Source organism: Chiloscyllium plagiosum, unplaced genomic scaffold, assembly GCF_037043375.1.
Source record: "Chiloscyllium plagiosum isolate Xiang-an unplaced genomic scaffold, Cpla_swu_hap1 HiC_scaffold_29, whole genome shotgun sequence".
NCBI classification, from domain to species: Eukaryota; Metazoa; Chordata; class Chondrichthyes; order Orectolobiformes; family Hemiscylliidae; genus Chiloscyllium; species Chiloscyllium plagiosum.
In genome coordinates, this window is record NW_028270167.1 from 31,818,743 (window position 1) to 31,834,053 (window position 15,311).

General features: G+C 40.1%; 1 protein-coding gene across 1 annotated transcript in view; it reads right to left on the bottom strand.

Moving 5' to 3' along the window:
• msantd2 (Myb/SANT DNA binding domain containing 2) overlaps window positions 1-15,088 on the bottom strand; it is a 33,380-nt gene extending 18,292 nt beyond the window's left edge. The window contains exons 1-2 of the mRNA XM_043676838.2: window positions 14,536-15,088; window positions 8,315-8,663 (exon numbers count right to left, since the gene is read on the bottom strand). Coding sequence (XP_043532773.1) covers window positions 8,315-8,663; window positions 14,536-14,907 — 721 coding nt within the window. The 5' untranslated portion in view covers window positions 14,908-15,088. The remainder of the gene's footprint in view (window positions 1-8,314; window positions 8,664-14,535) is intronic.
• Window positions 15,089-15,311: the final 223 nt, after the last annotated feature.

Genomic DNA, 15,311 nt, shown 5'->3' on the forward strand with positions numbered 1-15,311 from the left:
CTTTGGACTGTGGGAGGAAACCGGAGCACCCAGAGGAAACCCACACACACACACACACAGGGAGAATGTGGAAACTCCACGCAGACAGTCGTCCAAAGGTGGAATCGAACCCAGGCCCCTAGTGCTGAAAGGCAACAGTGCCAACCACTTAGCCACCATGCCACCCTTAGATCAGAAGTTATGGGGCAATTTAAAAGGGGCACCCACAATCATATTTTTCAAAGGATAAATAAAGAGAAACTGCTTCCAGTGACAGAAGACAGGAACCCAATGGGCACACTGAAATTAACTGGCAAAAGGTTAGGAGGGGAGAGGAGAAAAAAAAAAAAGAGAAATGTGTTTTCACAGCAAATCACTACATTTACCATCCTTCTGGGCAAAGCAGTTTCAATAGGAACATTCAAAAGGAATTTGAATAGCATCAAAGGGGAAACAATTTGCAGGGCTATGGGGAAAGGACAGGGGATTGGAATTAATTTCAAAGAGTTGGCACAGCCACGAGTGGGTGAATAGCCACATTCCTTGCTGTGTTATTTCACAACTGAATATAGGAAATTAAGGCTTACTTTCATGTGGCTTGGGAAAGAGGAAAAAAACAACAGACCTGCGAGTAACAACCAGATTGCCTGGTACAGAACACAGATACATTGCTTGCCTTAGTGGGAATTGGCACCACAGAATGGCATATAATATACAAGAATACTTAATGCCGATCTACCCATTTAAATGTTTTTGTACCTTGGTTCATCTTTTTAGGATTGCTATACATCACACCTTGGAATCTAATGAATCGAAAGCTAATAGCAAAGGTAAAATCATGTAGGCTACTCTCTCAATAGAGACAACTGGTGGCGGTATAACACCTGTCAGCCCTTTCCCAGGGTCTGACCAAAGGAACATTCCAGTCTATTCCCTGGATTTGAGCATCACATTCAGTGGTTTGCCCACCTGCTGGAAATACTCAACATTTCCTCACATCCTAAGAATTCTAAAGAAACCACGCAATTCTAGGTAGGCATACACCAGCTTTGCCTTATCCTTAACAAAAAGATATGAACCAGCAGCACTGGATTTATTATTCAGCAAATTACTAACTAACTTGCTCACACTGCCTGAACGGAAAGATATACACATATTTAAGTACATTCAGCTGATTACAAGGATTTAATTCGCAAAAACTCATACCATTATGCGATGGTCTAACTACAATTCAAAGTTGCTATATTTCAGTCAACTGTGAAGTCAAAAGTTTATCAAGCATAAACTACTTGCTGTCCTAATTCAATTTCTGAATTTGAGCAACATGATCATTTCAAGCAAAAATTATTTTGACTGAATAGAATGATCAAAACTGCACATAAGCCCTTATATGTATTGCTTCTGGGATATTTATAATTAACCCCTCTGCCCTCTTCTTAGGAGGTCAAAATGATCTCTACAGAGGCAGAGGCAATCAAGTCACATAATGCTAGTTTTTTTGGCTTTAAAACATTCCATAACCATTACTCTACTTAAAAGAGGCAACAATGCAGATATAGCATCCAATTTAAAAATGTGCCTATTCAATTAAATGTAAGTTTTACTTTTTGGCACAACCTAAACTGAACCAAACCACTGAGTCAGTAAAACCAGGGTCTAGGGAAGATTAGGCACATAATTACTCCGAAGGCCTCCATTTTAAGATGAATTACTTAAAAGGCTGTTGCTCTTCTTCACTTCGGTTATTGCAGACAAACTTCCATTTATAATGCACGATTCATAGCACATAAAACAAGGATGCAGATGAATGTTGGCGAGTACTTTTTAATTTGTTATACAGTCATGTCAAGCAGCTCAAATTTATCAACTTTAATACAATAATAATTTTTATATTAAAAGCACTACAGACAAAATCAATAACAGGTGAAAGATGGAGATATTAGATTAGATTACCTACACAGTGTAGAAACAGGCCATTCGGCCCAACAAGTCCACACCTACCTTCCAAAGAGTATCCCACGCAGACCCATTCCCCTACCATATATTTACCCCTGACTAGCGCACCTAACACTATGGGCAATTTAACACGGCCAATTCACCTGATCTACCCATCTTTAGACTGTGAAAGGAAACCTACACAGACACAAGGAGAATGTGCAAACTCCACAGAAAGTGGCCAGAGGTGGGAATCGAACCTGGGTCCCTGGCACTGTGACGCAGCAGTGCTAACCACTGAGCCACCAGGCTGCCCCAAATGCAAAGTGGCCCCAGTGAGATATTAAAGTGGGTGATTAAAAGTTTGATCAAAAGGATGAGGTACTCCAAAGTTATATTCCTATTAACATTTTAAACTAAAATTAGACTAATACTAATACCAGGAATACCAGGGATTTTGCCAATACTGAATGACAAGTGCAATTTCTATTGTACAGCAGGGACATACAGAAGAAAAATCCCAACTTCAACCTAAACACAATGTTCAATTAATTTTTGTTGGGTTGGTAGTAAGGGTTCGAAAGGGCACTGATTGGCTTGAACGTTCCTGATAAAGTGTATAGCCAGGCATCTGGCTTTCTTTCCTCTGGAAAATTGTGTCTAAATGAAATATATTTCAGTTGTGATCACTCTCCGTTGTATAGCTGACTGACACTCATTAAATTCATTTGACCGTAGTAACAGAACCACAGCCTTTCTAACCCTATTTTGTGGCAATGTGAAAGCACTGAAGAGTCGAAAGAAAATAAGAATACACTTAACACTTGTGTAAAGGAGAATAATGTACAAACATAAAAGGGTGAAAACTAAAGACCAGATGTCTTATTAACATTACAGTATAAACTCTGATTTCAGCTCCTCTTTGTTCGTTTACCACATAAGTCAAGGATTCTGTACGTACAATTGACAACTACAGATTATTAACCGTCAGCACAAACCTGCTAGTAATAACCAACAATGAAACAAGTCTGTGCAGTTCCACTAGAAGAATGTTTTCTTCCAAATCTTGGGAGGTACAGTTCCACAATCACAGACCCCTTTTGCAAGAGTTGTAAGCTGCTGCAGTAAGACTCAAAACATTCTTTCCCCTTCGTGAAAAGACTGCATAGCTTCGCTGGTCAATGCAATCTCAGATTTTAATGGGACACGCAACATAAAATTCATCAATGCTTGTTGGGTTTGAAAGGAGTTTCACTTGTGGAGGAGGATAATCATTAACTAGATTGCAAAGTAATTGTTGAATTAGTCAAGATACAAATCTGGAGTACACAAACAGCACCCAACGTTCCTAAGGAGACTATCGATCAGCTATTACAGCTCACCACATAAAGCTTTTTCATAGAATCTACTGTTTCTGAAGGGGGAAAGAATTCAGGTATCTAGAGAAGAGCAAAGACTGTAACATGCAATTCTACTACAGTTAACTGGCTCTTCAGAATATTATTTGAGGGAAAAACAAACTTGACTTTGGTTCCCTTTTTCAAGTTAAGTGACATGTTTCATGATATCAAGTGATATGTGAACTGTTCAAGCAGGATGTGACTGTACAAAATGTGTTTGACTAGTACAGCAGATTGACAGTACGCTGTATCTAAGATCAGAACAAAGAACAGTACAGCCAAGTCCCCCCGTTCGGGCCTACTGGCGATGTAATCATTTTTGCCAGTTTACACTCAGCTTCTTCCATGGATCTATATTTAACGTGAATTTCAGCAATTAATCAGCACCTGCATTTCTACAATTAATCCCTTTCTTCCATGCCAGATTCAACCTGTGCTCAAGGACAGCTCATCATTCTTGATATAGATTTTGAAGTCAGAAGAGAATCTCCTGCAGACTAGCAAGTTAGAGCTGGTACTCCTGACACATATAGGCAAACCAACTGAATTGTTGCATCCCAGTAACTATATTTAAGTTACTTCAAAACTTCCACAAAGGAAACAACATGAATATCTCGTCTCCCAGTCAGAGACTAAGGAGCAAACAATTTCATGTCTCTTATGCTTTCCAAATGCTTTGTAGAAAGCTGACCCATTTGTGGTAGTTAGTATGGAATTAAATAAGAACAAAAGCACAGGGAGTGAAGTAATAGCAGGAGATAATCAAAGCAGGCATGATAGAGCAGCTAGATATCACATCTGGATCATTACTTCAATATCTTCCTCGTGCATCAACCATACAGTACACATCTATACGATTGTGTAACTATGTTAGTTTAGACATAATCTGAGCAAACTAATATGGAGAAGGAAGTCTGGTTTACTGAACACAATCATATTATCGAGACCACTACTAGAGTCCGTCAGCCTCCAAATAATCTAGAGTTTCACACTTTCCAACTGATCCAGGACACAAACATTGCTCAAGTATCTGCTGCTATATGTAAACTCAACTAATCACGGTCAAAAGGAAGCCCTATCTAGTCATCAAAATTGATGCCCTTTCTTTGGAGCAATTAGAATGAGGGACAGTACTAATTGCTCCAACAGATAATATCTGAACTACTCCAATTTGGAGATTACTTCAATGGGCTGTCTTTCGCCTTTAATTATAACCATCTGCCATTTCCAGCTTTAGAAATGATCAACTAAAATGCACTGATTACTACAAGATGACAACATCTTTATCGAGATTGCCTGAAATACTTGATGAACCATTCAGACACCGATTCTTTTTGCTCATCTTGCACAGAAAGGGTGTTGTTGGATAGAACTCTATAATAGGAAGGACTAAGGAACATAAGCTTCAACCTGAAGAAAGAAACAAAGCCTCTCTCAAATGAGATGGATCTGCATTAGTGTAAAATGTGAAAAGAGCAAGAGGGAGGCTAGGGAAGGTGGGATGATGCAGGTGGAATAGATCGGGGAAGGCAGAGAGAGTAGGGTGGGAGGCAGGCGGAGTGAAGTCGGGTAAGTGCAGAGATGAGAGGGAGAGATCAGGGCAGGGCACGAGCAGGGAGATTGAACAAGTGGGGGAGAAATAAAATTTGGGTGGGTGCGTGGAAGCAGGGACAGAATGCAAGGTTGGCGCTGGGGGGGTTGGGGACAAATATGCAAATGTAGAGCAGGTGAGAGAGAACTGAGTGGGGGAGCCACAATAAAGCAGGTAATGTCCAGGACAGGGAAAGCAGCAGGTTAGGGAGGAAAAGAGAAGGAAAGGAAGTAAAGAAAAAGGGAGTAGATCTCGGCAAACACTGATTCAATGTCACAAAATATATGAGCCACTGGACCCTCACCTATGTCATGGAGACTACATTGGACGTGTAGCTTCCCAGCATTACCATAAACAGTATATGGACATTAAGCTGGCATGCCTCTCCTGCTTTTAAAAGAGATTGCCCAATAATTATTTAACTCAGCCAGTGAAAGAGATTGATTGAGGTGTGGTTAAGTATCAATATGAACTCAAGAGTTTATGATTTACACCTTATAATCAAATAAATCCTTGGACCACTGACTGCATTAACTAATCCAAAAGCTTGACATTCATTAGTTGGAGAAGTGAATTTCTATGCATTAAGTCAAAAAGTGATCTGTAATAACAAGATACAAAGTCACAGAGAATATTTAACACTGGCATACTAATGCCCTCTAAAGGACAAAGATAAAATCAAGGCTCCTTAATATTGTGTTGTAAAGTTTAAACTTGGTGTCCTCTGAATCTGCTGTGACCTCACCAGTGACAGATGTCAACATCACCATCTCAACAAATCAAAATGCTGTCTCCAGACATTACCCAAATGCAGTAATGCAAATTCTAGGACAGAACATTTCAACTTATGCATTATGGAAATTTGTAAATCCCATTATATTACTAAAATCCAACGGATAGCATTGGAGGAGCTAAATGTCACTGATCTCCTCCTGGCTGACTTATTTATTACAGCCATCAAGAGATGCAATTGAAAAAAAACACTTGGTTGTTCTGTATCTTCTGATCAGATTTTAACACCGACAGAAATCAGTTTGAAATAAATGTGGCACAGCCTTTTGGAAAGTGCATATAGTAAGAAAGAGAAGATTGAAAAAAAACTGAAGACAACACAGACTGACCATTTTCAGCTTCAAGTGTGAAGATTTTCACATTCACCTTGCTGGCCATAACATTTTGGTACATTATAGAACAAACATTTAAGACATTTATTTTCACTGACAGAGTTAAAGGAAAAGCCTTAAATGCTAGTTTATCTCTATTAATAAGAAAATTTGCAAACAATTAGAATGATTAGTCAATACACCTAATTAGAATGATTAGTCAATACACCTGAAAGAGGATGACATTTTGGCAAGCTTCGAGAGAGATGTAAATCCACATTTTTTAAAAAGTTTCAACATTGTGTCCCAATGGCACTCCAATACAAAATTAAGAGGTCATAAAATGTCATAAGATTCATTGTTTTACTTCAGATTTCTACTATACAATTTTTGTATTCAGCATTGTGGTGGAAAACACACGCATTTTAATTGAGGATGAAAACTGAAGATCAACACATTTGTTAGGCAAATAAAAAGCTAGTTATATGATAGCACAAGTCACATAGCATTACAACTTGGATTTTAAGTCAAAGGCACAGCCAGTGGATTGACAAACTGTGGCAGTGACGTGACCTGGTTGATATCAAGCAAACAAACTAGCCAGCATCACTAGGTACAATGTTGAACATTTTATATAAGTAAGGTGCCACTGCATTTCTAAGTTTGCTTGAATCAATGTTTTAAAAAGAAAACCAAGGTTCTGTCAAAAAGGCTTGGTTTGGAAACTCACCTCACTGGAGGTTACGCAAACTAACATTTTGCTGTTGATTTTGGCATGTTCTGAATAGCTCTGACAGACAAAAAGTGTCAATTTCTGCAACCGCATCCTGCAGCAGCGATGGGAGCAGCAGCTGATGTAATAGCAAAACACTGGCACCAACATGTTTATACTGGTGACTTGCCACAGTGGCTTCAACAGTCCTAGCAACAACTAGCCCGACAGAGATCACTGGGATTGAGAGTTTGATTTAAGCAGGGCTGAAATCTCATTAAGAAAGCTTTCTGTTATTGTATTTGCACTCATTCTTACCCACACTCCTTAATGGAAGTGAAATCATAAGTCAGTTAAATGTTTTCAGCTAAGAACTAGGATGAACATTGCTGCCAACTTCACTAATGCATCATATGCTCCCCATAGTAAATGCAAGTTTATGCAGAGAAAATGGGGGAGGGGCTGTCAAGAAAATTGTTAGGTACATGATCCTTTTTAAACTTTCTCACTTCAAATTAAGTCAGATTAGTGTCCATTTTCATTACATCCATTAACACCAATGGCACTCCAGTCCCCTCTCTGGTTAAGAAGTTCACAGGCCGAATGCATGACGAGTTGAAAGACCTAGAGAAGTACTTCAACTGCTCTTAATGATCTAGCATTATTAACTGGTGAGATGGGGAGAGAGAGAAATCACACAGAATTTCTTGCTATTGATTACTTTGGAGTGTATAGGTGTGGGTATCAGGTAAAGACAGGATTAGATTTCGTACTGGCCCCACGCACCTCTCCTCACTAATAGTTATTTATGATGCAGCATCACCGCCGAGGGTTGAACATGAAAAAAAATGGTCCTCTTGGAAGAACCAGCACTTCCAGGATCAGGCAGACTACAAGAGAAGAGAACATGTGCCACAAGGAAGTGAATACCTTACTGAAATTGGACACATCAATACCTTCAGTACCTAGTATTCAACTTACAACTATATATTTGGCAGCAAGGCTATTGAATTAAGCACTTTTAATTAAAAATACTTTCTTTTATGAAAGACCAAAATGTTTGAGGCTATTGTTGCTCCCCCAAACAAAGCCACAATTTGTTAAACATCTGTATTTTTAAACAAGGTAAGGGAAGGCTCCAGTTTGGCTACAGAAGTCTAGATACCGTTCTACAACTCAAGAAGTTTAAAGTGAGTAACTGAACAAGGAGGCATCTCAGGTTGAGTCACTAATGTGCTCAGATATTTGAGTTCAGTCAACAGCCTTTGATTAAGGAGGGTGATGCTGTCAGACTTGCTCAGCATTACAAGTGACAAGAGACCTTTACTGACTATCTTATTCATGACATGGGTAACTACTTTTGACAGTTTACTACAAGTGTCCATGTACTAAAGGTGGAGATGCATGATTGTATATTGTTGCCACTTTGTGATGAACCTGTCATCTTCCAGGTTTGGAGCCATTTAAAAAGTTAACAGATCAATAATGAAGCTTGATCATATCTGAAACAAAAACAGACAAATCCTTTCAATTGCCAATGTTCCAGTGGACAATATAAATGGCCTGGTTTATAAAAAGCAAACCAGTTGCTCACCTACGTCCTCATCTGCATCCTGGTAGACGGAGAGATCCTGTTTCTGGTAAGCCTGCAACTCTTGCTTCTGATTCATAAGCAGCTCTTGTTTAATTAGCAAATCTGGCTTCTGGTTTCCCCAGTCTTCCAACTGAGTTGGCTGCACCTCCCGGCTGTCATCCAGGTTAATAGTGTCTGATTTTGCGTCCTGGTACAGTCCGCTGCTGTCGATAAGGACTGGCTGATAGGCGTGTGGTTCCCACACAACAGGCACCCGCCCGAAGACCTGCTCCAGCTGCTGAAACGTGTAGTTACAGGTTCTCTTACCCCGACCACGTTCCTTTACTCGACTATAGCACCTCTTTAGAGTCTGTGAGAGAAAGAAAACACATTAGACTCTAAAATCAGTGCATCACTTCCAAGTCGAAATCATAACTCATCACAACAATTCATTCTCTCTTGAAACCACAGAATTGCAGAACATCTCAACTCAGTCTTCCCATTCATCCACCAGGCAGATTCAGAAATCCACCCTTTTGCATTTTTGAATCAGTAATTCTTGTTCAACCTGCCTCCCTCCAGTTCTTGATTAGTATGTTGAAAGCCCAAATTTTCCTAATTTATTTTGAGAAAAAGGATGAACTTATTCAATTATTCTTGGTTATCCTCCAAATGACCAGGAAAAGCTGATATGCTCTCCTGCAATATAAAAACTAGCACACCGTGTTACACCTTGGTGACAAAGACACCTCCCATAACAAAGTTAAAAATCACATAACACGAGGTTATAGTCCAACATGTTTAATTGGAAGCACTAGCTTTTGGAGCGCTGCTCCTTCATCAGATGAAGGAGCAGTGCTCCGTAAGCTAGTGCTTCCAACTAAACCTGTTGGACTATAACCTCGTGTTATGTGATTTTTAACTTTGTACACCCCAGTCCAACACCGGCATCTCCAAATCATGCCTCCCATAACAGAGTGCCAAGCAACTAGTTTTGCTATCACTGCTTTACTACATTATGCATGAAACACAGCTGTGTTTCCTACCACGAGGGTTACTATAAGCAAATTACAATAAACAGCAATTCCTCATTTCCCCTTGGATACAGTCCAGAACTAAAAATCCACACCAGGATTATTGCACTTGCAAAGGAATAGGTACCCCTAAATATGTACTCCTACAGTTTTAGAGCATACATCCATTCTGAGACTGCACACACCTAGGTTGAGAAGCAAGTTTGCATACAAGGTAATGGGAATCATTAAAAAGGTCTTCAATGTTGAGAGTTATTTGCCACTTAACGATATTCATCCAATCTAAGCAACACAAACAATCAGATCAGAGGGTTTTCTGTGACTGATTCCCAAACAGACTGAGCTTACCTGTGGCCCTACCATGCATAGTAGTGAACTCAAGGGTCCTCTCCCAGTAAGAAACAAGGAACAGTGCCTTGTGTCAGAGTCAGGTTCGTGTACTCATTAAATGGAACAGGATAGTGTTGAGCTACTCAATAAGACCATTCCCCAAGTAAAATATAAACAGGAAATGTTGGAGATACTACTCGATCAACCAGCATCTCTGAAGAGAAAAGGCCACACAAGCTGAAACATTTCCCTCAAAGGATGCACACACAACCTGACTTATTTCCTTACAAAATGCTGAGTAATCTGTGGTGCCTATAGTATATTCTGTTATTTGACAAGAAACAGAAAACAATACAACTAGTGATTTATACTAACCTCCATCATAAGTGGAACAACTGGCAATCAGCGTCATCCACAGCATTTTATTTACACAACAGAAGCATGCTGCTTTGATTTAAAAATAAATTTACCTTGCAGCCACAGAGTGCTGGTCTAAAATAGCACTGGAGATGAGAAATTGTCAGAGGATCATTAGTCTACAGAATCCTCTTTTCAGAAGGCAAGGTCATTGAATTGACTCAAGGCTAAGTTCCATAGATTTGATAGACAAGAGAGTCAAGGGTTATTGAGGCAGCCAGGAAAATTGAGTTGAGAATGGAATCAGATCAGCCATGATCTTATTAAATACAACAGGCTCAAAAGTTTGATGGGACTCGTGCTCCTACGTTCCACTTTGAGCGATAGTCAGTCGTCTTCACTTTGTAAGCAAATGGTTTGTACATTGGTTATGTTGTTATTATTAGGGAAGGAAATTAAAATCAAGAGGTATCCCAATATTTACATGTTTTTAGTTATGGTAGGAGTGAAAGCATAATGAGATTGTGTTCTTTAAATCTCAGTTGCTTCATTGCATTTTGAAAGATGCAACACGTTAAATTTAAAACTGTAGGAGGTGAAACAAATACTGATGATCCTGCCAAAGTCTGTTATGTATTTTTTTTTAACATGATTATTTCACACACATTCCACCTCTGTTCCATTTCAGAGTTGTCAGTTTTGCATAGAACACACTGTTCTTGTCCACCAAAAAAAAACCTGACAACTTTCTAAGCAATACAGAATACGGATGAGAAGTAAGATGTTCTACAGATCGTATATCCCAACAACTTAGTGAAACTGGCTAGGGGATTGATGCCTTCCTCAACATAAAGGTTAAGAGTTTGAATTAAAAGCACAAATGAATTGAGAGAGTAAAAGGTGAATTTAATACTAATTCTCTGGTTTTGGTACCAGAGTCTCCCCCTTTGAAGTCCCACTTTTTTTGATCACCAAGCAACAGTTCAAAGATAACTGTAATGCACGATCATTACTTTCAGCTTGCAGAGTACACAAATTACCCAAATGGAGCAACCTCACCATTTCTTAATTTTACTGTCCCAACTTTATACTGGTTAGGGGTGATATGACAGTCTTTTATATGCGTTACCTTGCTTGCTTTTTTTTAAAAAAGTAATCCAGTAGCATGAAATGTAACAATTCAAATAGAAGATTTTGACCCCAGAGACAATGAGCTAAATGATGGCTGCAGCTTCCTTTGAAGTTCCCAATACCACTATTGCAAGAATGGACAAGAGGGAGTAAACAAAAGAAATGGATCCAAGTGTGTACATATGGTGATTGTATAAGAAGCATTACTACTGCTCACAAAAAAGGTATTTGACCTGAAACATAATTCTGCTTCTCATCATAGATGTTGCATGGCCTGAGTATTTACAGTACTTTCGCTGTTTTAAACGCAGGGTATTATTTAATGGTTTGCCAGCAGAATACTAGTCACAGTATGGCATCTTTATTACTTTAGGTGGTTATTGAGGACAAAGGTACAAATTACTGGTTTAACTCCTGGTTCAGCTGATAGCACTGAGTCAGGGAGAACTGCATTGTTGGAGAAACCATAATTCAGTTGGGGCATTGACGAAGGCCTTATTCAGATGACTGTAGAAGCACTGTCAGGATAGCAGTGAGTATCGAGGTGAACACGAGCAAATGGATTACTTTCATTCATTCATGTGGTTATTGTATTTGCATTTGGAGGCTACTGCACTTTAACAAAGTAGGCAATTGTGTACAAACTGCTTTCAGCCATGACGTGCGTAATATAAGTTTATGTTTTCAACAGATGACTTAAATGCTATTTCTAATTAGTAGATTGCATGTTATTTGCAGGCCATAATTTACTACTGTTCATGCATTTTAGGCTAAGAATTGGGGATAGACAAGCTATTTATGTAGAGAGCAAATGGCGTACAGGGCATTAAGTTTAGACCAGTGAGGGGCAAGAAACATGCTTACCTTGCAGGGCGTGAGTTACTAACTGTATAATATATTAATTGAAGCCAAAATTCATAATTATGAATTTATTTGCAAACTATATGTTTGTTACCTAGTTTAGTTTCTTGTTTGTATTAATGGGCTGATTCAGGTTTAGAATGTCAATTCTACTTGTGAATATAATACTGTTAAGTTTGTTACAAAAATCTAACTTTAGACACATTTAAGGAGTTGAAAACAGAATCTCCATGCTGCCTCAGCTGCTGTGGAGTTTCATGGAGTCACAGAGATGGAACCAGCCCATGCCAACCATAACCCTGAACTAAACTAGTCACATCTGACTGCAACTGGCCCATACTCCTCCAAACATTTCTTATTCACGTACTTATCTAAATGTCTTTTAAACATAACTGTACCCACATCCACCACTTCCTCTGGAAGTCCATTCCATAAACAAACTGTTTAAAAAAAACTGCCGCTCATGATTTTAAAAAAGAATTCCCCCCCCCCCCACCTCATCTTAAAAAAAGCCCCCAGTCTTGAAATCCCCCACCTTAAGGAAAAGACACTGCCATTCACCTTATCTATACCCCTCGTGATTGTATAAACTTCTGTAAGGTCACTGCTCAACCTCCGATGCTCCAGTGAAAATGTCCCGGACAATCCAACCTCTCCTTATAACTTAAACACTCCATTCCTAGCTACATCCTGGCAAACCTTCTCTGAACCATCGTCAGCTTAATAATATTCTTTGTATATTAAAAAAAGAGACCAGAACCACACAGTTCTCAAGAAGAGGCCTATTTTCCTTCCTATTTTCATTTCCTCTGAAGAGTACTCAACTTCTTACCTTTGTTTACAAGATAAAAGACTACCTTTGAATGTGCTCCAAGTTGTTTTAAATGTCATCATGATACTAGAATATAAAACAAAAAATATTTCACTGTAGCAGGGTTTTTAACTCTGCCTTTCATCCCAAACTAAAGAATTTGTTACACTTCTTCAGAATTTCTTATATTGACTAATTGGGCATTATACTACTATTTATAATTTTTTAAACCGATAATTCCCAAATATTTTTGTGCCTCAGTTTTATTTAAATAATATATTTACCTATTATTAAAAAACCTGATCAGGGATATCAGCTAATTAACTACACACTGTACACAGTAAGATCCTACAAACAGTTGATAAGTCGATAATCTGTTTTTATTACATTGACTAAGGAATAAATTCAGAGTGCTTCTGTGAGATATTGTAAAGCAAAGGGACTTTTAGCTCAGCATCTCATTCAAATGATGGCACTTTGATTGGTGTAGCACTCCCTTTAGTCCTGCACTGATACTAGACTATTCTAGAATAGATGTTTAATTAAGCAGTTGATGAAGTAATCACATATGAAAAATAGCACAAGTTGGAAAAAGTCACTCATCCATATAATACTCTAGTCAGACCACACCTTCAAGACTGCAGTCAATTTGAAATACTGAGGCACAATAATTCAAGCCCTGGATATAATCCAAAAAGGAAGCATAAGGCCAATTTTGTTCAAGAGAACCAAAATAAGTGAGAAACTGGAGAAATACAGCCTTATGAACATCAGAAAGAGGTGGCACTGGCAGAGCCTTGTGGAAGTATACAAGAACCTAAAAGTAGATCTAAATAATTAATCAAAAATGAAATATGGGAATCAGAGAAAAGGTCAAACATTGAAAGTTCAGTAAAATTTCAGATGTTACATGCAAGAAGAAACAATCAGTGCATGGTTTGAATATAGAACAATAAAATACCGGCCATCTAAGGTGCAACTGGATAGCAAAGAAGATACAGGGTTTTTTGGGATGGATAACCAAGAGGTTATAAATATAGAAATCCTGTTAAGTGTGGCAACATGCAGACTCCATTTAGCCAAGAAGCAAATTACTGCAAGGACAGTAGTCATTAATCATATACTATAGCAACTCTGCTAGTTATCATTGCCAGGCAAAAAGAAGCATGAATCTATCGCTGGGACTGTTGAATGCCCCACCCCCACAAAACTCCTAGAGAAAAAAATGCCCTGAACAAAAAAATACTTAAACTGAATCAATTTACAAAAAAGGTTCCCGTTACAAAGTGATATATAGTAAGTCACACAAAGCTACTAGCGGCAGAACCACAACAATTAGCGAGTCGCAGCAGGCCTACTAATGGCTAGAGAACATTAAGCCAGTTGTTGTAACCTAGTTAGCGATAAATTGGGGAGGGGGGCAGAAAGACAATTACTGGTGGCAGTACATTGAATTAGAAGCAGAAAGCTAATTTACTTGCTTCAGAATGTAAGATAGCTGTAGCAAATTATTTTAGCAAGCGCGACGTTTAGTTACAGAAACTTATTGACGCAAAGGTGAGCTAGGATACTAATTACAAAATATTAGCTAGCACCATGTAACTAACAAATGTAACAAAGTTGCAGCATGGGGCACTAGTTAGTACGCCCCGAGTGCGAGTTATAAAGTACCGAATAAGCTGATTACTAGTTAGTTCACTAGTTAGGGTGTCGGGTACCTTGATTCTCTCCTTGCATTGGTTAGCGCTTCTCTCATAGCCCATTTCCCGCAGGGCCTGAGAGATGCGGTCGAATATGTGCGAGTTGCGCAGGTTGCCCTCCAGCACGTCCTGCAGCCTCTCGTCCCCCCACACGGCGATCAGCGCGTTTGTCTCGGCCGGGGTCCAGGAGATCCCGCGGCAGGCGGCAGGCCGGCTCGGGCTGGGCGCCGGGTTGTCGGCTGCGCCGCCCGTCCAGCTGGGGGTAGGCGGCTCGGCGGAAGGGTCTCCCACCACCTCGGCCCAGGCGGGAGCCGCGATGTCTAGCGGGGCCTCGGCCGCCGCGCTCGTCCAGCTCCGGCTCGGGGAGTCCGCTGCGCTGGGCGCCGCCATCGTCCACCGTCCACATCCGGGCACCGGCCCGGGGGGATGTGGGATACAGCGGGGCGTGCCCTTCACCTCCACAAGCACAAGGCACAGGGAGGAAGAAAGAACTTCAAAGCTCCACCGCCTTCAAGGGTATCACTTCAATAATAACGGATAGTATGAGGATGAATGTTTGAGGGGTGGGGTTTGGCGGGTGGAGGAATACAGGCCTAGAGGGGGCAGGGGGGGTGGGGGTGAAATGCTGCTGCCCCGCACTAAAATGGCGGCCGGCCTATACCCCCGGGGGATTGTGGGGCCTCCTCCCTCCCTCGCGCCCGCGGCCCCCCGTCTCCAAAATGGCGCCGTCACATGGAGCGAGGGGTCACTTCTCATTCCTGGCGTGGAGCCGCTTAACTGGCAGCGGCCGCCCA